We start from the raw sequence: 25,349 nt of genomic DNA on the forward strand, positions 1-25,349 counted from the left end.
AAGAGGAGCGCGGCTCCCCGGCACGGCTCGGCGAGCGGAGCGGTGCCGCACGCTGATTAAAGCCCCGCTTCCCTCGCAGTTGCGCTCCCCAGTCCCGCTGTCCCGCTGTCGCTCCGCTCCCTGCCGCGTTCCCGCTCCCGCTCCGGCCGCTCCGAGCCCGCCGCGCTCCCGCGCCGCCGTGCTCGCGCGGCGCGCGCTCCCCCCGGGCGGCGCCGTGCCCGCGCCCTGCGCGATGCAGTGTGGGAATGGCTGTGGCGCTGGGGTTGGCTGAAAGAGGCGGCCAGTCGAGGTTTAATGTCCGCCATGTTGGCCGTGGCGTATTGAGCGGAACCGGAGCGGCGGAGGAGCGGAGCCAGCGCCCAGCCCAGCCGCGCCAGCCGGCGCCGCCGGGCCCCGTGTCGGAGTGCGCCCCGCCCCGCCGGGGGAGCCCCGGTCCCTCCATGAGATCGCTCGGCGGGGTCCGGCTCTCAGCTCGGAGCGCTCTTGCTGTCGCCCCCCCCTTCCCAGCCGGAGCCGCCATCGCCGCCTAACATGAGCAAACTGTCGTTCCGGGCCCGGGCGCTGGACGCGTCCAAGCCGCTGCCCGTCTTCCGCTGCGAGGACCTGCCTGACTTGGCCGAATATGCCTCCATTAACCGGGCCGTGCCGCAAATGCCCACGGGCATGGAGAAGGAAGAGGAGTCGGTACGTGAGACCCCCCCCCCACCCTCGGCCGGGTCCCACCATCCCCCCCGCACCCGGGCCCCCACCTTCGCCTCTGCGCAAGCACAAAATGGCCGCCATCTTCTCCCCGCTCTCCCCGCCCGCCGGGAGGGGGGGGACACCCAGGGCGGAAAGGCGCCGAGCCCGGCGGACCCTCACCGGGCCCTCACCGCGCCCTCCTCCGGGGCTCCCTCACAGCCCCCTCGACCCCTGCGCGCACCCCGCGGCCGCCGGCGGCCCCCCGGCGGGGGCCCGAGAGGCACAAAGGGAGTCACGTGACCGCGCGGGGCGGCCGCCATTTTGTGTGCCGGTCCCTGGGCCGGGCCTGGTGCGGCAGCCGCGAGGCGCGGACGCGGCCCCGCCGGGGGGCGCTGCCGGGCCGGACGGGGCCGCGGGGGGCGCGCGGCGGCGGGAGCGCGCGCGGGGCCGGCCGCCCTCAGGGGAGCGGGACCTCCTTCCCCTGCCCAGGGATGGGGAGCGGGAAGGGTTCCGCTCGGGTTTGCTTGAAAACCCGGGAAGCGCCTTCAGACAGACTGCGGTCTGTAAGGCGTAAGTGAAATTGTGATGGTCCCTGCGAAAGTCGGTTCTGAAGCACGACTGAAAGTGAGGAAATCCGTGGTGGGAGGCTAAAAGTCTATCGCTTCCCGCTCGGTTTTGCTGGCTCAGTGGAGGGTGAAACTTTAAACCTTTTTGAACTTCAGGATCGTTTAATCATTCGCTCAGCACTTTCCAAGATAGGTGAAACAATCATTAGCTGCTACTGCTGAAGATAAAACACTCGGTTGCTGTTGTTGTCGAGGACCCCTGCTCTGAAGTGTGCTGTTACTTTCAGTGTTTACAAATCTTTAGTTATTTCCTTAGTATAATCAGTTTTCCCCAGCTATGTATTAAGCACAGCAAATAGGGGAGAACTGTAGAAATACGGTTATGTAAGGAAGTTTTGAAATTTGATTCTAAGAACAAAGGTGATCGTTTCATAGTCCTGCATTTTTCTAGTTGACAGACTTTCACTGTCCGTTAAAGGTGACAGGCTGTAAAGTTTCTGTTTGTATTTCTAGATGTAGAATACTCTGAGTTACTTTTATTTTAAAAGATGTGATATCTTTAAGTGGAGTTTTCTGTCTGTGGCACTATTGCATGAAGTTAACTGAGTCTGTGAGTTTTTGTGAAATGTCTTCAGGCAGAGTGATTTCTAGAGAGTAATACTCTTCATGTTGTTGTCCATTCAGTAAACGCTCTCTGATGCTTTTCTAACAGAACTCCCTACCGTTTCAACATAATTCATTATTTCTAAGTCTTGTACAAGTCAGAAGTTGCTTTAAACATCCTCTAAAATGTATAATGTGAAGTGTGGTGGTTTGGGTTTTTGTGTTTTGGTTTTTGTTTTTAATTGGTTGGGGTTTTTTATGTTTTTGTTTTGGTGGTGCTTATTTTTGTAGAGGTGCTCAAAACTTTAGCATGGTATCCATTGAGTATTTAAGTGGTAGGTAGCAGTGCTTAGAATGCTTGTATTTCTTTTTGACACGGTAGATATATTCTAAATTGAAACCTGTAGATTCTGAATATAAGAGGAAGTACCCTTAGTTTTCTCTTGTACTAGAATTTTAAGTTTTGTTTGCTCTGATGCTTGCTGAGTTTATTTCTCAGTTCAAGTGAGCAAGTGGGCATTTATTGATGTAGAAACGTCAGATTGCTGTTTTTTACTGCTTGCCTGGCAGTTACAAGTTTTCAGGCTAGGAAATTATATGGCTTGTCTGTATAGTCTCCCTAAACCTAGAGAGATATGTCCTAGCTAATGGGCAAGGGAAAGATATTAAACATTAATTATAAGGTTTGTTTTTGTGGTTAATGTGATGCTTTTGTTTCCCAAATCTAGCTTCAAGGGTTAAACTTCATAGCAGTAGGTGTAAGTAGACACTTTCCTCAGTTAAAGTTTGTTCTGCCTGTATTTTGAATGTATGTGTACACACACAAGCACCCACCTCCAAGAGAAATTTGTTTGCAAGCAGTAAACACAGGTGTCTTTCTGAATCCCTTTCGAATATTACATGAAATAGTTGATATTAAACTCTTCCTCCTTCGTGTTTCTGCAAACTTGCTAAATTTCCTTCCTTCCCTCTTGTTGCCCTAAAAAGCTTTCTCTTCAGTTTTATATTGGTGTTGACAACAGAGAGACACAATTTTACGACTTAAGTCACAGCAAACCTCACAAGTTTAATACCCTATCGTGTTCTGTCCAAACTTCATGCCATACAGGATTTAGGAAGGTTAGTAGTTGTTTGTGTTATGTAGCAGCTGAAGACCTGAGTTGGAGGATTTTTTTTTCCCAATACTCACGAAAGTGATGTTTTGTATTACAAACAGATGGCGAAGTGTCCCTAAGAGTCTGGAGGAGAGGGCGGCTTCAACTAGTGTGAACAAGCATTTATAACTTTTTATAAATAGAATTCTAACATTGCTTTGAGTTTTGCATAAATGTAATTTTAAATGAACACATATTTGGAGCTAAGAGCTCTCCTCTTGACTAAATAACTTTCCCTAGGGAAAAATGCAATCAAAGAGATTTAATATTCAAGCATCAAGTCACAAGATATTTAAATGACTAATTACTGTTTTGATGCACAAAAAAGAATCTTATTTTGCTTCCCTTTCATCTTATCTTTCTCCCATCCTGTTCCTACAAGGAATAAGTAGAGAGAATAGTGCATCTTCACTGTTACGATAGAAAACTTCAGTTGAGCAGTGATATTCTGTAGGAGTCTTCTGAAGGAAAAACAATGTTACTAAGTTGACTTGAGTTCTAAAATATGCAACTGATAGGAGGGATATAGTAACTCTTAAAAGAAGTGACAACTAAGGCCCATAAAGTGATGTTAATTCTGTTAATAAGTAGAGTCTACCTTGCTTCAACGATGGCTTCAGGTACGGGTTTTGTGTGGAGGTTGAAGACAAGTAAAAAGCTCTTTGGCACACAGCCGGTGGTACTGGAAGTTGCCATCTAATCGTGTGTTCTGACAGTTGGTTTAGCTCCCAGGTTTCTGGGGTAAACACCTTGTGGCTGTTCCAAGTCTGTTGCTAAATCTAAGAAACTAGAAAGTATCAGGAGACATATGCATGTCAAAAACCCAAATCCTTCAAAATATAATGACACTTCTTATGTAACGCTAAACATCCCCTGTATTGTCTAAAAATCCTGTTTTTGAGCAAAACACATCTTCAAAGCTGTTATTTTGAGAACCAGACAATAGACCACTGTTAATAATATAGTAATGCAGATTTGGCTAGGAAGTCAATTTAATTGATAACTGCCTGAATAAACAAGTAGGTGGATTGGAGTTGTTTATCCTTTATGAACGACTTTTTAAAAGGTGTTAATTTGTGTAGTCTGTGGTTTTCTTTTTTTGAGGGGGGTGTTGCTGTTTCTTTAACTGGAAATTCAGATTGTAGACTGAAAGGAGAGCAGCTGGAAAAGCAGAGCAGAGGTAACTTGTTGAGGGATAAACACTGAAAAAATAAGACTGAAGCTTTTTGAATGTGTTCATTAACTTATGTTTTGAATACAAAGTATGTGTAGATCTATAGGCATCCTAGATTTGATGACCTCCAACCAAACTAAGGGAAACTACATTTGTTTTCCTTGCATTCTTTTGCAAAGAAAGGAAATAAGACACTCTCTGCATCCTCAGCCTCTAGATTCTTATATGAAAAAATAGAAATGTAGGAGAGAGTTGAGACTTTGTAGATAAGTAAAAAATATCTATAAATATATATATCCTTATGGAAAATAACTGAAAGTAGTTGGATGGGGTTTTGTTTGGGGTTTTTGTTTGTTTTTTTAAAGAGAGTTAAAGAAACAGTAATTTGTTTGAAGCACCTCATGTCAACATTATAAGGCATATTTAAAATATTGGAAAGTTAGAACTTCTCAGTTGAAGCAGGACCTCAGCAAAGATTAGTGTGTGGGCAGAAATACTTTTAATTAAGTCCCACAGTATATATCAGAGATATTAATTATCTAATAGGAAAATATGTCTGTGTTGATGACATTTCCAGAGTTTATAACAATCCTGTGGGTATGGGAATTATCATGGCTGTGAGGAGTTGTTTGTTTGTTTGCTTGTTTGTTTGTTTGTTTCTAGAGTGAGTTTGTTATCCTGATTGTAGATGCTGATAGTACCGTAGTTTGCTAAGGTTTTGGGTGTTAGTTTGGATTTTTATCTTGTGCACGTTCAAGATTGTATAGGTTAGATGCATTTTTCCCCTCAGGTAAACTTTTTAAAATCCCATTGTCTCTGTCCTTGGTGTTGAGGCAGAGGAGAGAGTCCTGTTGCTTTACTGAATTATTCTCAACTCCCTCTTCCGACTAAGATCCTGCTCTGATGGTGAATCGCTGCCCTCACCTTAACACTGGGGTGGCTGCTTGCTTGTCCTACTACATTTCTGCCAGAGTGATTTCAGAGTTTAAAATTCAAGCTTACTTTCTATTTTTAGTTAGTGTTGCTGGTCGCAGAAAAAAGGATTAAGCACCCAGAGTTCAAAATTATAATTGCACAGAGTGAATCTGTTCATTCAGTTCTTACTGTTTTTCTTTGTAAATGTGTCATGGTGTAACTGGCAGGTTGCACGGCAGGTGGAATTAAGTCTGTCTGTGTAATTATCGTCTGTGGATACTGTCATACTCTGTTACCTGGTGTTTGAGCAAACCCTTGAAATAGTTTAAACTGTACTTTTGATCTCTTTAAATCCACAGTTGTATTATCTTCCCTGCTCTGCCTTTGGGGATGCTCAAGAAAAACTTACTTGATAAAATTTCATTATTAGATGTAATTTTTTTCCCCCTTCAGCGTGACCTGTCATTATTTCCTAATGCAATAGAAAACATGGTGAAGATAAGTTAATGTTCATTCAAATGCTTCAGAACACTATAAACACATTCTCTAATAGGATGTATCTTAATTTAGTGAAGCACTACTTGGTAAATTTGCATTTACCGGGTTTGGGCAGCCTCAAGGATCACATCCTCTCCACAGAACTGCCAGAGATCCCTTTCAAGCAATATCTGCACAGAAAAATGTGCCTTTCTCCTCCCAAATTCATACTGGAGGCATTGGCAGACTACCATATCCAGGTTCTCTTGCTGCTGAAACAACTGGTTTTAGCTTATCAAGGGAAAAAGCTGGTAAGGAATGTACAAAAAGGCTCCCATATGTTACCATCTAAGCCCTGATGAATTTAAAAATATGAAATGTGTAGCTGAGGTGTAGCGAGTCAGTGTATGAACAGTCTTAACTTACACATGGAAATTTAACTAAAGGTTCTGTAGACTTTTTTTATTACATTCTTGCCAGCTTAAGAAACTGCATTCTATGAGTGCTTCCATAAAAGTGTGTTTCAAATTCAACAACTGCGTATGTGGTGTCTTCAATAATCTTAAAATAACCACTCCCTTGCTGACGCACGAGTCACGGATATTGGGTATTCTGGAATCTTGCAGGGGCAATCAGAATTGCATGACTGTAAAATCATAGCAGGTACTGTAACTGAATCAGTAGTTTCAAGTCTGATTTTATTTTTATTTTTCTTTTATATAGTGTCAGGAAACTCACTATGAAGTGTTTTGCTTACTAACAGAAGGGAATCTTTACCCCCTCCCTAGTTGTAGAAGTCCTGAAATCTTACAGTAGAGCAACTGAACTCCTTTGGTGGTCTCTTTTTAGAAGACAACATCTGAAACATTAAAGGATTTTGAAGCAAATGGGGAGAGTTGAGACGCCTCTTTTCACGTGTTCTTTGATTCATGAGTCCTATAAACTGAAAGAGTGTTACTTCCTGTTTGTGTCGTGTTCCCCTTTGTCCAGCTTTTCTGCTCACTCATGGCAGGAGGCATTAATTTTATGTACCAGTCTAATCTTTTTTTGTGCTCAACTTTAAATACACTTCACTTGTAGATTAGATTTCCAGGGATTTCCAAGAACCTTCATGTTTGATAATTTGATAGGAGAGGAACAGAGGAAACAAGGGCTTTTGGCAGTTTTGTCTAAAGCAACAGTCTACAGACACCTCAGTTCGTAACTGGAAGAGATTTTTCTGTAAGCTGATAGAATGACCTGAACTTTATCTTATAGTATGATATTGAGCTTAGTTGCTTACCTCAGATATACCTGTGGGAAAAATACTTAAGGTCCTTATCTAGGGATTTTTGAGAGAAAAAATATATCAGCTTATGACAACTGGGGCCAAATTGGAAGTGCAAGAAAACTCCAAAAATGTCAAAATATTCAAGTGATGAAAAGTGTTTGCATTGTTTTCCCCTTCTCTCTCTGTGCCTAGGTCCCAACTATTTAGTGACAGTGACAGCTTCCTGGATATTCCATCTTCAGTTACCACAAAGCTTTCTGTTCTGCTCTGTTTAGTGTTGGAAGTTACTTTGTGCACCTGAACATTCATGCAAGTTAGGAAATGTGGCTGATGGGAGGGAGTAGCTTCTATAGTGAACAATTTATGCACCGCCTTCAGCTACCTGAAGAAGTTGTTAATGCTGTGATACGAAACCCGCCCGTGCCAGCAGTGTTTTCTTTTTAAGTCAGAAGGATGGTGGTGGCACAGACTTCTACTACAGATCGGTGCCATTTATTTGAGGCTGGAGTGAGATTACCTGTTCCAGTTAGAAATCAGAAGGAGAAAAATCTACTGGTTCATCTAGGAGCAAGAAGTATAGATTATGCCTTTGGGATTTGACAATGTCCTGCAAGGTAGCAGTTCTGTGTAGAATATTAGGAATCATGATAGATGTCCTGTTGTCATGCCGTCGAGAAGGCGGGCGCTAACTTGTGAGCAGGGGACTGCTATTAAAGTGGTTTGATAAGGTGATGTTAATTCTGTACATGCTGTCTGTTAAGCATGTAATAGTGGTGAAGGTGTTACACCATACTCTAAAGTAATGCTGAAACTACTTAAGCTCTCAGAAAATAGCAGGAGTTGGTTATGTATGCTTCTCCAGCAGATTTAAATTCTGTTTGAAATTGTGGAGGATATTAATTAGCAAACTTTAGTTGTTTATTGTCTGTAATATTTAATATTGAAAGAGGTTTTTCTGTTTGAAAGCAGAATAATTAGGACACTTTAAGTAATCTTAATGGCATGAAACTGTGTCAGGGAATATTTAGGCTGGATGCTAACTAAGAGAGTGGTTGGGCATTGGAACAGGGTCCACATGGAAGTGGTCACGGCTGCAAGCCTGTCTTGAGTTAAGGAAGCATTTGGACAATGCTCTGAGGCTCATGGTGTGATTCTTGTGGTTGTCCTGTGCAGAGCCAGGAGCTGGACTTGGTGATGTCCTTTCCAACTCAGGATATTCTGTGCTTCTGTTCTGTGAGTTATATATATGTACTAAAACAATTGAATTCCACTAAAGAAAGCTGTATGTAGACTGGTCTTAAGGAATCAGTTGAGTATGCATACTCAAATTGTTTTTATCCTGTTCTTGACTTCCCAATAATTGCACATAGGAAAGACATGGAACAGCAGCAGCTTTTTGCATAGCAGTGTTGACTAGAGTGAGATCAATTGTCCATGTTCAGACTTGAGGTGAAAATTATTAGACTGACTTAGTACTCATTTGCTTAAAATGAGGATGGTTAACAATTGGAAGAGATTAAAAATCTGTCTCAAATTGTTTACATTAAGCTGGGGAAAGGGAGAGGGACACTCATAAATACAACTTTGTTGGCGGCATTCTTAATAGCACAAGAATGCAACTGGCAGGGGTTTGGAGTTGAAGGAGAGGAGCTTATGTTGGGGTAAACTAAGTCATTTTAGCGCCAGACTTGTATGGAAAGGCTTTACCTCCTGGGAATTTTCACAGCTGTTCTTAAGGAAGATCCCCATAAAGTTATCTTCCTGACTGCTTTGCAGCTTTGATATATAATGTATTTCACCAAAGGGTGGGTATTAATTGTATGCAGAAGAATATTAATAAAATTAATAATGGGAAGGGACAATAGTTCGTAACCTTATTGTTTGAGCATCATGGTGATATGTCCTTGGTTTTCTTCCAATTTTAATAGCTAACATTCTGTATTTATTCCAGTAAAGTTTCAGTTGTTCATAGGAACCTACCTAATATTAATTTGTTTCAGGTAGGAAAAATGTGCAGAGTAGCAAGCCCTTAAATCTGCCAGTGTTTTCACTGAGTAGACCACTTTGATTGTAGCTGCCACAGTGATTGTGCCCTGATTATATGATCATATCCCTCAAAAATATATATGCAGTTATTTATCAATTTGTAAAGAGTATTTGGTCTGATTTTTGAATACCTGTAAGTTAATGCATTATTTTTCAAGTTTTTGTTTTAAAGGAATGAGTACATGTATATGTGTGGGAATCTACTCTGCTAGAGCAGAACACTTCGATTTGCAATCCATATGGGTGTATGTAATAAGTTACTTGTTCTTTTTACACATTGCACTTGCACAAGGAAAACTCAGCTTTAATGTCAAGGAGCACATCAAATTACATCAGGCAGAAAATGCTGGCTGCTGCTCTCGAGTCTGTGTATAAACTCTTCCTGTTTAGTGAGTATGCTCTGCTCTCCCTTCCACTAGGCCACAGTATTTCTGTGTATTTAGCTTTATGTGCTGTTCTGGGAGGATCTTTCCAGTTAATCAAATAGTGAAGGTGAATTGAGGATGCAATGAAAGTTTGAAAACTTTCTGATCTGTCATTTTCTTTAAGCACAGGTAGGTAGCTTGAGTGAGAGAGGAAACGAACCTCTTAAGGCTTAAGTACCACTCTTAAAGATTTGTTTCCTTTATATTTAATCAGGAATTACGAAATTATTGCTTTTTGAATTGGAAGCTTTCAAGAGGGTGCTGTTGTAAAGGATTGCCTTCCAATATCTGTTTGAGTTTGTACCTTTATATCAATTTCAAGACTTCAAGGGTGTTCGAAGTCATAAATAGAAATCAGTTAGAGATCTTGTAGCCTGCCTGGAACACTTACAAAGCTTCCATTTGAGGAGAAAGATTTGTAGTAAAGGCTACCCTAGGCACACATTTAATGCTACTGTCTGTTTTTTGTTATGATTTGAAGCACTGTAGTGTTCAGGATTTTCATTGATCAGATGTTCAGTGAAAGCAGGGAAGGTGTTAGCATGCAAACATGAATTCTGCATTGGCTTCCCCCCCCCCCCTCACCCCGATTTTCCTTTTCAAAACTCTAGGATTTTGTGCCAGGCTGTGTTGTTATGGAAGTGTAATAATTGTGCATTAAAGATGCAAAACTTATCTAGGACGGGGAAGAAGGGTGCATGTTGCTTTTCTGAACTCTTGATCTTGCAGTCACTGAAAATTACTTTTTTTCGTGGCATAGGCATGGAAACAATTTCTATTACTTGATTTTTTTTTTCCTAACTCTTTTTGCCATTGCCATTCCCCATGTTAATCTGTCTATGTAGTATGTAGCATCTTTTCTTCCAGGCATTTCACAGGATTTAATTATTTGAAACGCCCCATTCTCTTGTGTTTCTAAATTCTCTGGTTTTGTTGTTCTTAAGTTTCTTTAAAGAATGGTGATAAAATTGGATTCCTGATTTCCCCTGTGCTTTTATGTTTTTGCTTAAGAAATGCAACTTTTAAATGTGTGGTAAGGTCTACGCTCCTGCACCCCCAGTTTTGTATTAGTATTTCATCGGGATACGTCCTGTGTGCCTTTTTGATACTTGATTTAAAATACAAGAAAGATAATTCTGAAAAGAGTAGCAGAAAATAGGAACTGGCTTCAGGAAGAAGATTGTGCAGTATTGTGATATGACAGTATTGATGATTCACTAACCTAGATATGATACATCTCCTAAAAGAGCTGAATTTAAGACAACAGAGTGGTTTTATTGGAAAGTTTAGGAGTAAGGCTACAGATAAGAGCCAGTGTGGGTTTGGGTCCTGCAGAATGTTTTGTGTTCTGTATGGACTCCTTTAAGCAGGTGACTTATACAATAAGTGTTGCATTGTTTGGATACTTATGGATGCGTTTATGCACTCTCCTGTGTTCCTCAAAAATTTTTTTTACTGTCGTGTTCTTTGCCAAACATGATGGCTTTGTTTGCCCTTCTCTTGCTATTTATCTTGTTTAGTTAGAAGAAAGTTGTTATTAACATTAGTGCACTTGCTCTGTTTTCTGATGATGATGCTGTGGTCTCAAAGTAGGCCAAATACTAAATGAGACTGTTCAGATATTAGGATTAAAGGTAGTTTAATACTCACGGTCCCTCTTGGGAAATGAATGTTTTTCATAGTTAGAACTTCAGGCAAGACTTTATTTTCTTGGTATATGTGAGACAGGAAGGAACTTGAGCTACCAAACTTGAAGTAAAACAGGTTCCCTTTTTTTTGTCAATAATGTCAGTTTTTTTCTGTGAGAAGGAAATGTGTGAGGAAAATCTGTGAAAGATGCATGTTTACAGAGCACTTCTGCCTAACAAATCCTTACCGATAAGAGTGATTAACAGAAGTTGGTTGCATGTTTGTGCTCTCAGCCTTCCTCTGAAGGAGAGGTATTTCCTCTGAAGTATTTTATCCTGTGAAGGTATTTAGAAATGAGCTTAATGGAAGCTAAATATTGAAAACAAATTTGACATGTCTTGGACTGGAACAGAAAGTAGTGAAGTTTGTTGCAGTTAAACCCTTACATCTGGCCTGGTTTTCCATGGCATCTGTACTTCACTACAGAAGGACCTTGTGCTGGTAGATGGTAGTTGTGAAATGTTGTCTTTGAGGGCTTCAGATGGTTGGAATATGGGATACAGAATGTCCTAGCAATAAAGACAAAACTTAGCATTAAGTACCAGAGGAAAGTACTGGTGAGGAAAGAGAAGCTCTGAAGAGCTCTAATTAAGTTTCTGTTACTGAGGAAAGAAATATCTACTAGCTATAATAATTCAAGTGTTGATGACATGGGTATGTTGTGGAGCAAGTCCCATCAGAAGGTAACAGTTTTGTTATTGTATGGCAGGATAGTTTGAAGTTCCAAAGCCGTCCAGAAGCAATTAATGGATATTGGCATTGGTAAACGAAAGCCTATAAAAAACCCAAACTTTTGAAACCAAGTCCTTAGTCTCTTCATTAGTGATTCATTTCAGATGGTAAAAAAAGGTCCCAGTGTGTGATTTAGTAACCTGATTATTTTCAAATGTTGTATTCAGAGGTTTGCTTAACTCAGTAATTGGAAAAATTAAAGTAGTGAGGTGTCTGTAATTTAAATTGTAATTTCCCTGGTATGATTTTCTGGAAAATGATAGTTTGAATGTTGTCCAGTGTTAATGTTCTCATGAATATCATTGTCCTCTCTTTCAGTGAAGGAATTTTGACCCCTTACTTGACCAGTGCTCAAGAGAACACTGTATAAGAAACATTTTGTTAGTTAATAGAGGGAAGGGGAAGATTTAGCAATAATTTTGCTCTAGAGTGTCTTACCCCAGATTGTTTTGCACTGTGGTGAGGTGTGTATGTAGAATTCACTCCCAGGTGTGTATTTGAAGTTTATACTGGCTGGATGTTTGTTTTGGTTTTGTGGTTTATTCCCACCATTAACAGGGAGAGTGAGTGTGCACAGTTGGGCTGTGATGTAATTTCTCATCAGATGGTCGTAGGGCTAAATTCAGGCTGAGAAGTTAACTCTGGGTTGTTTCAATTCTTTGCTCTTTCACACTTGTTAAATATGAATTATGCATGCACATTACCTGAGAATGTTAGGATTTATTGGTGAGAGTTTGAAGGAAGCAAAACCACCACTTTAGCAGATGGCACTCTGTGTACGGGTGGAACTGAAATTTGAGGTCTTGAGCCAGCTTTTGGCAACAGTATCATTTTCAGGGACAGAGAGAACATCATCTTACTTTGGCTTGCAGTTACTGTAAGCCAAATGAAGGCATTAAATGTGGCAAGAGGTATAAGTTATAGTTTGTAATTTAATAGTATAGTACTTTAGGCAGCTCTGAATTTTACTCTCTAAGAATGTATACAGTGTCAAGTTGTTATTTTTCAAGATGCAGTGTGCTAATAATCTTTTATAAACATGCTTGTTAATGGTAGTGTAGCTTAAAGAGTCCTTGCTTAGAAGTGATTTATTGAATTAGTGAAAAGTACAGATACCTGAAAGCCTCTGGTAGTTTACATGGCTGGGTGGTGAGAGGGACGGGTGAGGTGTCTGGCATAAGAGGGTGCCTTCTGAAGTCCTGTAAATGTGAATCTCTGCTGATAGGTGGGCTGTATCCTTGGAGTCGGTATTTGAGAAGAGCAGTCTCTAAAATGTCTCTTGCACTTTATATATGTTCCATAGACACATGAAATCATGGATAATCATAACCCCGTAACTGGGAATTGCCCATTAAGAATCAGTAGCAGTGTGCAACTGCACACGTGGGAAAGCAGCAGGTCTGTGTTGTGACCAGCTCGTTGTGGCTCAGCTGACTCTGCCTGGACATGACATTCAGTAGTCCTGTTTTGTCCCAGTCAAACACTGACTGTGTGCACAGAGAGAATAACAATGGAACTTAAAATACTCCAGCTACAAACATTAAGGAAATACTTGTTCTTGTAGGGAACGCTTCACATTCACCCTTGTTATTCTGTTCTTCCTTCTTTCCTCCCCTCTTCCATACGACTTTACTGTCTTTGTTGCTCAGTGTTTGTACCAGTCTTAAAAGCAGGTTTGATCATAATCACACCTAGAAGGTCATGAATTTGAAATGCTAGGTCTGTCTGGTGTTTTTAAAGGCAATTTAAGTAAAGATTACAAGTCACCATAAATAGCTGAGCTATGAAGAATAATGATTTGGTGTTTGACTCATAGTAGTTTATCATTCAAAACATATTTTTACTGATCAGGAGACTTATAAGTTGGTATTTTGTCTAAGCTTTTCAGCCTAATACAGGCCTCTGCTCTAAGTGGCATCCTTGTTCATTCAAATGCAGCAATGTTCATTCTAAGCCAAGGAAAGTGTCTAAACATGTAGGTTTACAACTTTAAGACTGACATCTGTAGCAGGAAATACATAGATAAGCTCATCACAGTGGTGCAATCTTTGGAAAATCTATTTTAAGTTATTCAGTATTGCACCTGTCACTGTCACTACTGAAGAAGCACTTTTCCACCTTTCTGTCATCAGACCTGAAACTCTAATCTGTTGGTGTTGTGAATACGGAAGCTGGGAGTGTTTACTTGAAAAGCACTGGTAGGTTTTACTTGCATTTTCATGAATGTACTTTGACAAAATGTAGTTGACTAGAGCAATTGTAAGTAATTGCTAAGCAGGTTCCTTCTCTACTAGATGCCTTATGTAGTGTAACTCTGAGAGGATGTCTCTTCTAGCATTTGTGTTGGGGGTATCACTGTAGTTTTCTCCAATGTTTTGTCAGTTCTCTTGGTATCTTGCTGTCTTAGTACATGAAAAAGCTCCTTTTATGAAGAGTTACAAACTGCAGTGCTTTTTTTTGTTTTTCTTTGACAAAAGTTATAATTTGGGGGAATATGAGATGGGAACTTTGATACCATTGGCACTGACAGTTATTCAAGGACAGGGTCAGGTATGCTCTGCCATCCCGTGCGTGGGTGTGCAACTCATGTTTCTTCTCATCACTGTATAACACAATGGAAATAAATTGTTATACGGAAGAATAAAAGTCTTAAATGAAGATATTTTGGAGTCTCTAAAATCATGCTTGTTTAACAGACTAGCTATTAGTTATGGCTTTGAATGCACTGAATGCTTTTTTGGCAGACTTGGAAGGGGTTAATGCAAAGAAGTTTTTTGTTGTTCATTTTTGAAATCAAATAAGCTTGATAGTTTAAGACAATGCTCTGGAAGCTTCTTTAGTGTGATTTTTTTTTTTTTTAACTGAACTGTAATATGTGGGCTTTCCATGTGGAATCCACATGTAACTTCTTAAAAGGTTTCTTCGACTGTTTACGTTGTTATGGCAAACTTATTTTGGGTTGTCTGACGTGAGATGCTGAGCCTCAACTTCTGAATGAATGAACTTAGATGTTGATACTTGGTTTTCTTATTAATGATTTTGATGTTTTTCTCTTCCCACATAACTTGAATATTGTATAATGTTTTGTATAAGTATCAAGTCATATTAGTTTTTTTTAAGGGAATGACTTGTTGAGTTAATGAAACTATACTTTACAGAAAAGGTAGTTAAACCTGACAAGATGTTAAATGAAGCAATCTTAGGGGAAGGTACAGCTGGTTTAGTTCTGTTTGTTATAGACCCTGTGTAAACTCCATCCACTCACTGATTTATCTTTTTTAATTATTGTTTTTGGTTGGGGGAAGGGCAAATGAAAAAAAAATAAAGTTGCATATGTGTTGGGTATTTCTCAAGCGTCTTTAACATTAAAGGTGCATAGTGCACACTGGCCTATAAAGTTCATAGAGGAAAGAATTATTGGACTACTAAACATAAAAACTTCTGCTCCCAGTTTCTGATATGCTGTGGTTCATAGAGAACTGCTGTGGAAGTTTGGCTGTGGTGTTTGTGCTTTCTTACTGTCCTCAGTAGGGATTCCCAAGGGCTCCTTTTTGGGATGGTGTCAGGCAAAATGTACACGTGTCTTGCAGTTAGTGTCCAAAAATGTTTCTGCATTCTTTGAAGAGTTTGGTTACTGGTAATGCCTGGTGTTTAGGGTAGCTCAGTCAATCACATTGGGCATTTGTTTATTTATAGTCCTTGAGTAGTTGTGCAATTTGGTGTTCAGAGATCTAACTGTCAAGCTCTAGTTAATGTGGAGTTTTGGAGTCTTACTGCAAATTATTAGGGGAAAAGTAGTAGCTCTCGGTAATGTTTTCAAGATCTATTTTTATTACTTAAAAAACAACCAAACAAAAACACCCAAACAAAACCAATGATAAATCCTATTCTTGGACTTGTGTTTTCTTCAGAATTGTTGATCATATGTAGATCTGGGAAGCTGTTGATCTCTGCAGTTAGTGCAGTGTGGCCTGAGGAAGGGAATGTTTTTGAGCCTTTGGTAGACTAATCTTGGGAGATAGAGGTGCTGCTCAGACTATGTGTTACAACTTTGTTCTTTCTCCTTTGCCTGGTGTTTTTGATGTCTTACCTCTCTTGATTGTGTGCCAAGTTGATTAATGGATCCAGATTGAGATATATCTTCCTGCAAAGGAAGAGGGTCAGTTTAATGAGGATCATTTGAAAACCTGGTCTGATGAACAAGTCCTTACTGGTTTTCCATAGTTAATATAAAAAATTTGAGAGAAATGTAAAAAGAAAGTCATCCAACTGAGTTGGCTTCTTTTTAATTCTACTATCAAAATGTAGATTTATAATTTAGTCTTTATTTCATCTGGTGCTGTATATAGTGTTTTATGATGATTTGTAACTGGAATAGTTGAGGCTCCTGTCTGTTGGAACACACAACCCTGTGTGCATCTGCATATTAGTATTGTTCAGAAGAGTGGTGAAACAGAATACAAACTTTGCTGCGAAGTTGGGCTACCACATAGCTTGTTGGTCAAATGACACTGCTTTTTTATCAGTGCTGAATACTGTTCACAGTAGTATCAAGTCCCTGTAACCAATAAAAACGCTGGAATCCAAGTGTAATCTTTTACCATCCAAAATTACTTGAGTTACAAAGTATTGCTAATGCACAGTAGTGTTTAATCTAGCAGCAAGATATCGCTGCATTTATCTTTTAATTTGGGAACTTGATACAGTTTTTTTATGAGTCAGCTCATGAAGTTATCTTGAACTTCTACTTTCATATTCCACATACAAGGGGAAAATAATTTTGCTATGAAGACTTACTTGGGCTCTCCTAAATGCCTTTATAGTTGAAAACTGATAAGGAAAGGCTGAATTGTAAGAGCTGTTATCATTCAGTTGTAGACTGTATCCTGAAAGCTGTATTCTTGTAAACTGTATAAAATTTTAATTCACTTTGTGTTAGTCTGATTTCAACATGGAGGTCATACCCTGGACTGCCTACATAATACATTAAAAGCATCTTAATATGTTCTTTAGAATCCTTATTTAGGGGGAAATTGCTGAATTATTAGATTGCATTCTGTTTACTGTAGATAACTGAAACAGTTTTCACGCATTGAAGTCTCACAGATGACGATACAGCTGGAACGGCAGGTTTGCAGTGAAGTCTGGTGCAGCAAAATCACTGAGACAGGCTGAGCTGGTTCAGCTGTGTTGGTAATGGGACAAGGCAGTTCCAGTGTTCTCCTAGAGTTTGTCCTGGTCTTTGCGTTACCTGTTCATGAACTGATTTAGTTCACAGCAAGAAGAGTCACCCAAGAGTAACTCCCCTTCCCTCTGTGAGTTACGGGGCTGCCTAGGCTGAGGAGTTCCATGAGAGCCATAGTGATTACAGCGGCAAGATGGGTAATCTTTGTGGCCATTACAAACACTGAGGAAATGATTTAGCTCGTTCTCCTGGTTTTGCTCTTTAACAGTGGTTCCCAAACTAAACATTTCAAACTTATACTGAGTCCGGTGATTCTGAGTAAATGTTGTGCAATGGCAATTTGACAGGCAAACAAAGCTTTTTAGGTAGTCTAAACAGGACTTGTGTCTAGAAAGACAGAGGTGCTAAATCATGTTTGTGAACTCTGCTGCATAATTAATGTATGTGTTAAATATTAGAGTTTTCTTGATTCCTAGGATTCACAGGTTGGGTACATTATCTTCTGGCATATCTTGAGCCAGTCTCATTCATTTCCTCATCTCTGCCTTCTGTTTTGCCCAGTAATTTAAAATATGAAACTTATTTCAGTCTTCTGGTAACAGGATAAGCAAATCACTCTCCATTTCTCCTAGTACTGTCATGATCTCTGGTACTAATGTTAGATTTCTGGGTCAAATGCCCTGTGTGTTCTCAACCCGTCTACCACCATTCACCAAACAAACCTGGCAGGTGAAAATTTCCTAGAACTTGTAATTTGCTGCTGGAAGTCCACAAATACAGAATAAAGATATTTTTTTCCTAAGAAGAGGACAGACTCCTTGTGTACTCTGTGAAGTGTCTAACATGAACATGGGGAAAGTAGTCTACCACAATGCTCAAAACAGTGTGGCTGACCTCATTTCTAACCAGTGTTCCAGATAAAAAGTCTAATAATTAGTGAGGGTTTTTTGATACTTCGTTAATTACAAAACCATGCATTTTTAAAAGTAACTTAGATCACATTTTCACTGAGCAATTGCTATTTAATCCTGTGTAGCTATTTTAAGTTGGCATTTGTAGCAGAGTTCTAATTATTATAGTGATTACAGTGGAATCCTTCTTAATTGACTACTCCTGAGACTGACATCAGTTGATTAACAGAACTGACCTCCATAGTTTTCCTCCATGTTTGGAATATGAAGGGACAGTTTTAGGCTCTGCTGTAACAACAAGGAAACATTTTTCTCTACTGTGTAGAATGGTTCAGGGCACTGAGAGATCTTGGCAGCTTCCAAAGGGAAGATCTACAACCATGTGGTTTGGGTGAACCTGCAGGCAGCTTCAGTTGATATGAGAAGGTGTTCAGCCTATGTCCATATGTGCTAATAAGGATACCTACAATTGTTAGTGAGCCAGATGAAGAGCAAGGAAGTGATCTGCTGTCTTCCTCAGGACACATCATAGGGGGAGAGCAAGAAATGCTGCTTTGTTAACCCACCGTCTCTGTCCTGTTTGGATCATGTGTGCTTTTTGTGACCAAATTTAAACTATTGCTACCAGATTATGTGATATGCATCTACTTGAGTTCAAGGGGGTTGAAGCTGCATTTATGATTACCAACAAAACTATTGCCTTGCCATTATCAAAGGCCAAATCTATAAGCTGGTATTCAGGAGTTGGGTTCTGGGTCTCAGTCAAGGATCGGTGTAACTCAGGGATTTATTTTGTGCCAAAATACCTACTGAAGACTTGGGTGCTTTGCAAGGCAGAATCAGACTGCCTCATCAGTATGACTTCAGTCAGGGCAACTTTTCACTGGCAGTGTGGAAACAAAGGCTGTAACAAACTTGTCAGAATGTCTTTGTTGTTTTGCATGTAAGTTAGGTGTGCCTGGATGTGCATGTGAGGCAGGAAAAGCAAAACTGTGGTATGTTTGTGTGGTAAGTGCTTCTGTAACAACCTGGGAATCTGCTGTTCAGGAACAGCTGAACGTTTTGCTTTCAGTCATACTGGAAGACAGTGGAGCCACTCTGCCCTAAAGAGAAGAGTAACGCAAAGGAAGTATCTCTGAACAGTATGTTGATCTAAGATTGGCTTCTGTGTTCTGACTGTGTTCTGTACCTTTGCATTCAGCATTGCTGGTGCTTCCCTGTCCCTGGGTGAGCCCCTTCTATTGGGATGGCAGGTAACCACCCCTGGAGAGTCCCACAGGAACAGTTCCAGTGCCTGAATTGATTCTAGGAAGGGAGAAGGAATTACGTGAGGGAGGAATAAGGGGTGGCATTAAAAAAAAAAAAAACAAACAGAAAAACAACAACAACAAAGAAACAACAAAAAACCTTTTCCTTGTTCTGCACGTAATTCTCTGAGATTGCTCTCCATGTTCCTTCTAGTCTTGGATATAAATTGTGTTTGATAAGTTACAGGACAGCTAAGATCTGATAATAGGAGGAGAAAGTGAAGAGAATGAACCAGTTTGGTTGTTTTATTCCTTTCTATGTGCACAGATTTATTGGATTGAATCTGGGGACAAATTTTCTCTAGTGTGACTTGACCATCACTCTTGCAAGAGGCTATCTTCCTAATCGTGCAGGCTACTGAAATCCTCAGGTGGCTGAGAGACATAATATGTATCTTGTACTCAAAGAAAGGTGTAGGTTGGGAAGTCATTTGTGTGCAGTAGGTTACAAAAGTGCTACAGGAGTCCCTTCTGTATGTCATGGAGTGAGTTAGTCTGAAAGGTCTTGATCTGCAGCAGGGTCTCGTAGCAACTTGGCTTTATAAAGTCTGGAATCAGGTTGTTCTTGCACCGTTTCACCACCTCTGGATGATGTAAATAACAATGTCTGATTTTTCCAGTTTCTAATGGTTTCTTATTTCATCTTATAATGTGTTTGGACTTCAGATGAGCTGCAGTTTTGTTGGATTCTTCATGTGTGTTTAGGGTTTTTTTCCCAAAGATTTGGATCATAAGCTGCTAAAAGATAAAATATGCACTAAAAAAGACAGATGTGTGTTTGTATACTTTTATGTCCTTGATTGTGTGTCAACTGTGATCTATTTTAGCGTAGCTGTTGTGAACCTAATGCTTCTTGACAACTACCTGTTAAAGCTGGTGTCCTTTTTAAACTGTGAGGTGGTAGCCTTGGAAAGCAGTTCTGTCAGGCAGGAGATGTGAGAGGAATTGCCCTGCTCATACTGATGCAGATTAGCAGTTCTCTAGAGACCAGTAGATGGACAGTGGTTTGACTTGGTTCCCAGTAAGGACACAATCAATTGCAGTGTACTTTTATATAGTTTTTGTATTTCAGAGGCAAAGATGGGATTCTGATGTGCACAGACTTGAACTCAGTAGTGTGCTTTTTATACACACCACTGTCTTTAAAAACACTTTCTACTTGCAGTGTGTGGCTTCCTCCACCACCCTACCTTTTGCTTCCCCCAGCAAAGACACCACTCCCTTGCTTAGGGTGGGCTTGGAATATTGGGAGACTTTCTGCTCTGTTCTACACACTCGACTTGATAGCTGGTTGTTTGGGTCATTTCCATAAACAAATGTGCCTTAAATGATTATTTCTAAGAGCTCAGAAGTAATTGGAGAAACTGTTTGAGGAAGCTAACAAATTACAAAACAGTGAATTGCTTCTTAACTTTTTGAAGATGCACTCATTGCAACTGCAGTAACATTTTTTCAGTTGTCTTTCAAAAATGATAATATGCATTCTCTCCTTTTGGTTTGTTCAACTGTAATGACAGGGTTATGTCACTTAGCCTTTTAAGGCCTTGTGCTGTGGTTATCTTACTTTGCATATGTTCTCCAGGGTGTGCTGCAGAGTAGATACTTTGTCAAAGAAACCTCTGTGCTCTCTATGTACCAGTTTTCTTTCAGGAACTGTAACTAACAGTGCCACGGTCACATTGCCAAAAATTTACCAAAATGTGAAAGAAGGCAAATACTGCTCGTTTTCAGTTGCTATGCTTCTGCTTGTTTCTGCTTGCAGGCAGGAGTGCCTGCTGGTAGTCAGGTTGAACCACAATTACAGTATCCTTTCTTTTTTACTCTAATTGTTTTAATTCAGCTTTTTTTAGTGTAGTATTCTAGAAATGCGACAAGCATGCAAGTACTAAACTTGTTACCAAGAATTATACCTATATCCTTGCATTATCATTTGAGAGAGGTCCTACTGCCCCCCAATGCAGAACTGACCAGAAGTTCCAATTCCTTCAGACTGTAACAAGAGCTGCTCTGCTCTGTTCTGCTTTCCCATGTGCCTTTGTTGCTGCCAACTTGCTTTAGATTGTCCTTTCACTCTTTGGTGTTTTGGAATGTGTTTGGTGACACTGGTGTACAGTAGGAGTGGACACAAGGGACAAACTTGCTATCCTAAAATTGAATAGAAAGGAAGACTACAGAATGACTGGTGGTATCAATACGTACCTTTGCTTAGGAAATGTCTCAGGTACACCATGCTTTGCTACATTCTGGGTAGTTAGAAGGGTTGCTGTTTCAGTGGGCTTTTCCTGTAGGCTGTTGGATTAGACGAAAACTTCAGAAGGAGAAAGATAGTTGCCAAGCTTTTGTTTGTTTAAACAACTAGCAGTGTAATTGTGTAAATGTTGGTATTTTAACTGTCTAGATAATTTACTGGACAGAAATACAGTGTGATGAATAAGGTGCAGTTCATAGAATTGCAGAATATCCAGAGTTGGAAGGGACTCACATGGATCATTGAGTCCAGCTGCTGGCCGTGCACAGGACATGGCCAAGAATCCCACCACGTGCCTGCAAGCATTGTCTGAACACATCTTGAACTCAGTCAAGCTTGGTGCGGTGACCACTTCTCTGGGGAGCCTGTTCCAGTGCCCAGCTACCCTCTGGGTGAAGAACCTTTTCCTAATATCCAACCTAAGCCTCCCCAACACAGCTTCATACTGTTCCCTCGGGTCCTGTCACTGGTCACTAGAGAAAGCAAATCAGTACCTGTCCCTCAGTTCATGTTTCTGGCTGAGCGTTCCAAAAAGTGCTGAAGCTGCTCCTTTCCCCAGACATCATCTGTCTCTGGCTGAGCGCTCCCACTGCATCCCTTTGATGCTGGGATTGCCAGACCACATGATGAGCCAGGATAGGTAGCTGACCTGATGGAAAACTTAACTTGGGGGCTGGGAAGAGTGTGTGGATTTTTAGGATTTTCTTGATGAACTCATTGAATAGCTTTAAACATGAAGTTGGCTGACCATAAATGCAATGTAAAGGGAATGAAGTTTGAGGAACAGTACCATTGTTCTGAAAGGACCAGATCAAATTAACATCCCAGCACAAATGACTCCTGAAGCTATAATTCCAGTAACATTTTATGTCAGGGAGAGAAAGCAACTGAAGATGAAAGGTTTTCTGGATATAAGCCTAACTAATAGATTGTAAATAGTTAAATGTGAAAGTGGGACGCAGTTTCAGTGAGGATAAACTACCTTTGATAAGTACATGTTGTGAAATAGGGTAAGTGTGAACAATCCAAGGGAAAAAAGTTGGGATAGAAAGGGAAGAAGCTATGAAGCTGCTCTGGTGTTAAGCATTTCAGACTGTTTTTTGTGGGACAGTTGCAGCTATTTCAATGTTGTTTCAGTAAGAAGGATACATTAACAAAGAAATCTGAGTACACTGAAAGTGGAAACTAATAAATAGGAACAACTAATATGTGAACAATTAATATTTACGTGAAAGCTTTATCTTGAAAGAAGGAACAAGGTGAGACCTATCTAGCAGTGAATGTGCAAAATGAGAATAGTCTGTAAATATTTGTAGTAAGAGGAAACTTTCTTGATTGTATGTTATACTAAAATGGTTGAAATATTTCATGCGTCTTAGTAGGGGGTTTTTGTCCTTGGTATTAATTTTAAAAAGACTTTTTAAATTTAGTTATATAATACTAGCTAATTATAATACTATTCTAATACTAATATATTATAATAATAATTTTAATAGTAATATATAATACTATGTTTTAATTTAGTTATATAATACTAGCTAAGCCAGTTTAATGGCTGACTGCTGCCAAAGGGCATTGTCTTTCTCTTTTCTCCATTTCCCTGCTGCTTTCCACACACACACCCTGGCAGTTCAGGGATCCACTCTGTCAGAAGACTAATTGTTTCTAATTGTTTTCAGGGGAAATTGCAGGAGAGAGATGGATTTTTGTGGATTTGGTTCCCTAAGCTGTCATCGTAGATTCAATCTGACAGAAGGCTGTGGTAGTATGGAGAACAACAGCGAGGGGCACAAGACTGAACCTTGTGGTGGTGCTGTTAGATGAGTTTCCTTCTAACAGGACAAATTACAGCCTTTGAGCTTGACTAATCCACCTAAAATTCATCCCAGGAATGTAAAGAAACATCCTGAAATAATTTTACAGCTATTTGAAAACTTCAGAGGGGCAGATGTTTCACAGAGGAGAAAAAGGCACTGCAACTGTGCTTCTTAACAAAAAACCCCACCCGAACACATAACATCCATTAAAAAAAATCCTGACCCAAAACCTTGTAACAGTCAATAAATAGACTGTTGAAAAGGTAGAAACTAGAGGGTTACAGCAGTTCCTGGAGGAATATTGGTAATGTAAATTATTTGGCTTGAGTGGTCACCTGGAAGACATTAATTTCTGTACACAGCTAGTTAGAGGTTTTCAAGAACAAGCCCCAGTTAATCCAGTCAAACTTCTTTCTCTAGCAGGGCATGGGACAAAATAGATAGTTGCAAAACAAAAGGCTTTTTGATACTGCTCTGTTATGCAGTGAACAGTTGTATAGTGGAAATGTATCTGACTGGAAAGCCATACCTAGAAATAGATGGACAGAAGAAATGAAAATATTTGTTGAATATACTAGGAGTTGTCTTCTGGTGTGTTCAGGAGTGTCTGGACTACAGTACCTACATATTAAATTGAGATAACATGAAGGGCAGCCAGAAAGGCTGATTAGGATTTGAATTCAAAAATCATTTTGGCAAATTGAGGAAACCATTGCATTTTTAATGGAAAGCTATGGATTCAGATGAATGAGGCATTGCATTTGGGTGGGAGTTACCAGCTATACAGTCACAGTTGAGAATGAGTGTAGAATAGGAACTATAAGCTATAGAAGGTTACTTAACTGTAGATATTTAACATGCTTTCTTGTTAAAAATTAGTGTTTCCAGAGTTAACAATTGCACCTGATTACCAGGAGGGAGAGAGATATGCTGAACCATCAGCTGAGATACTGAAGTTGGGGCCAAAGTTGCTGTTGCTGATTTGTCCAAATGAGTGAGAACCTGGTGCATGGAGGTGTAAGGAGAGGTTGCCTTTTCTGTTTCTGTTTCCTTTCTTCTGTTTAGTGGAGTGTCTCTTGAACTGAAACCAATAGGAACAGCAGGTTAACTTAATTGTTTCAGTGGAGGAAATTTTATCCAGTGGCTTTCATAACAAGTGTATCTGCTAGCACTCTCTGCTCACATACTGAGTATTTCTGTAATTGGGATGAGAGACAGGCAAAACTGTGATGTGTGCTTCTGTTTCAAGAATATTGTTAAGATTTTTGTAAATACTTGTTACTGAGAAACCTGTTAGTAAATACGTATAGGCTGTGTCCATTTCCATATCAGAGGTGGATCAGAGAAATTGAAATCTTCAGTTGTCTAGTCCCCTTTTCTTCCCTGAAACAAAGCATTTTTTGTGATTAGAAACACACATTGGGATGGATACGCCAGGAGCCCTAGAATCCTACTGTGCTATATGAAGATGAAGCTTAATTCCCTATTCTGCAACAGTTGTAGCTGTGGGGACAAAATCCTGAGTAGTTATTACTGTTTACACAAATTTGAGGTGTCTGAGGGCAGTGCCTCACTAAGAGGTAGAAAAGAAATTACTTTGTCCATAGCAAGAAAGAATTTTAGTGACCATGCCTCCTACGTGACATATGTGTATGTGACATATGTGACAACTGCTGGAATATCAAAATCATTGCCATGAGTTTTACTGCAACTGTGTGCTACATCTTGCTCTCAACAATTGCTCTCTTTTTGTGAAGAAGCTTTTTAACCAGGGGGCAAATGGAAAAGAAATTTCTGCAATTTGTTTGAAGATAAATCCTGTGAATTCTTTCAGCAGGATTAAATCTTGGAACACGTTTGGGTTTCAGGCTCACCAACTCTGGAGTTTATAAAGCCTATTTTATAATTTTCTCGATTACTTATCTTTTAAAGTTTAGACAGGAGATCTTAATTGCCCTTATTGTACCAGAGGAATTAAATTGAAGTCAGACAGGTAAAGATGCAATAAGATCATGTGGATGAACTCTGATACATTTTGCTTCAACATTAAAACTGACTATCCCTGCTACCCTTCTGCTGCAGTTGCTGTTTTTAAGTATTTCAGTGATCTGGTTTATAGCATCTCACTGAGAGTTGTATTGGCACAACT

General features: G+C 40.0%; 1 protein-coding gene across 5 annotated transcripts in view; it reads left to right on the plus strand.

The window, feature by feature from the left end:
• The window catches only part of EPC1 (enhancer of polycomb homolog 1), a 65,324-nt gene that overhangs the window by 15,598 nt on the left and 24,377 nt on the right, over positions 1–25,349 (plus strand). For 4 of the 5 annotated variants that reach the window (XM_027890202.1, XM_027890204.1, XM_027890203.1 and 1 more), the window contains exon 1: positions 513–684. The exons of the other annotated variant lie outside the window; for it this stretch is intronic. In XM_027890202.1, the coding sequence (XP_027746003.1) occupies positions 532–684 (153 nt within the window). In that variant the 5' untranslated portion in view covers positions 513–531. Of the gene's footprint in view, positions 1–512; positions 685–25,349 lie in introns of those variants that run through there. 5 annotated transcript variants of the gene reach the window in all.

The sequence above is a fragment of the Empidonax traillii genome, unplaced genomic scaffold, assembly GCF_003031625.1.
Source record: "Empidonax traillii isolate 1590-97213 ecotype Southwest subspecies unplaced genomic scaffold, ASM303162v1 scaffold280:size897971, whole genome shotgun sequence".
Classification (NCBI taxonomy): domain Eukaryota; kingdom Metazoa; phylum Chordata; class Aves; order Passeriformes; family Tyrannidae; genus Empidonax; species Empidonax traillii.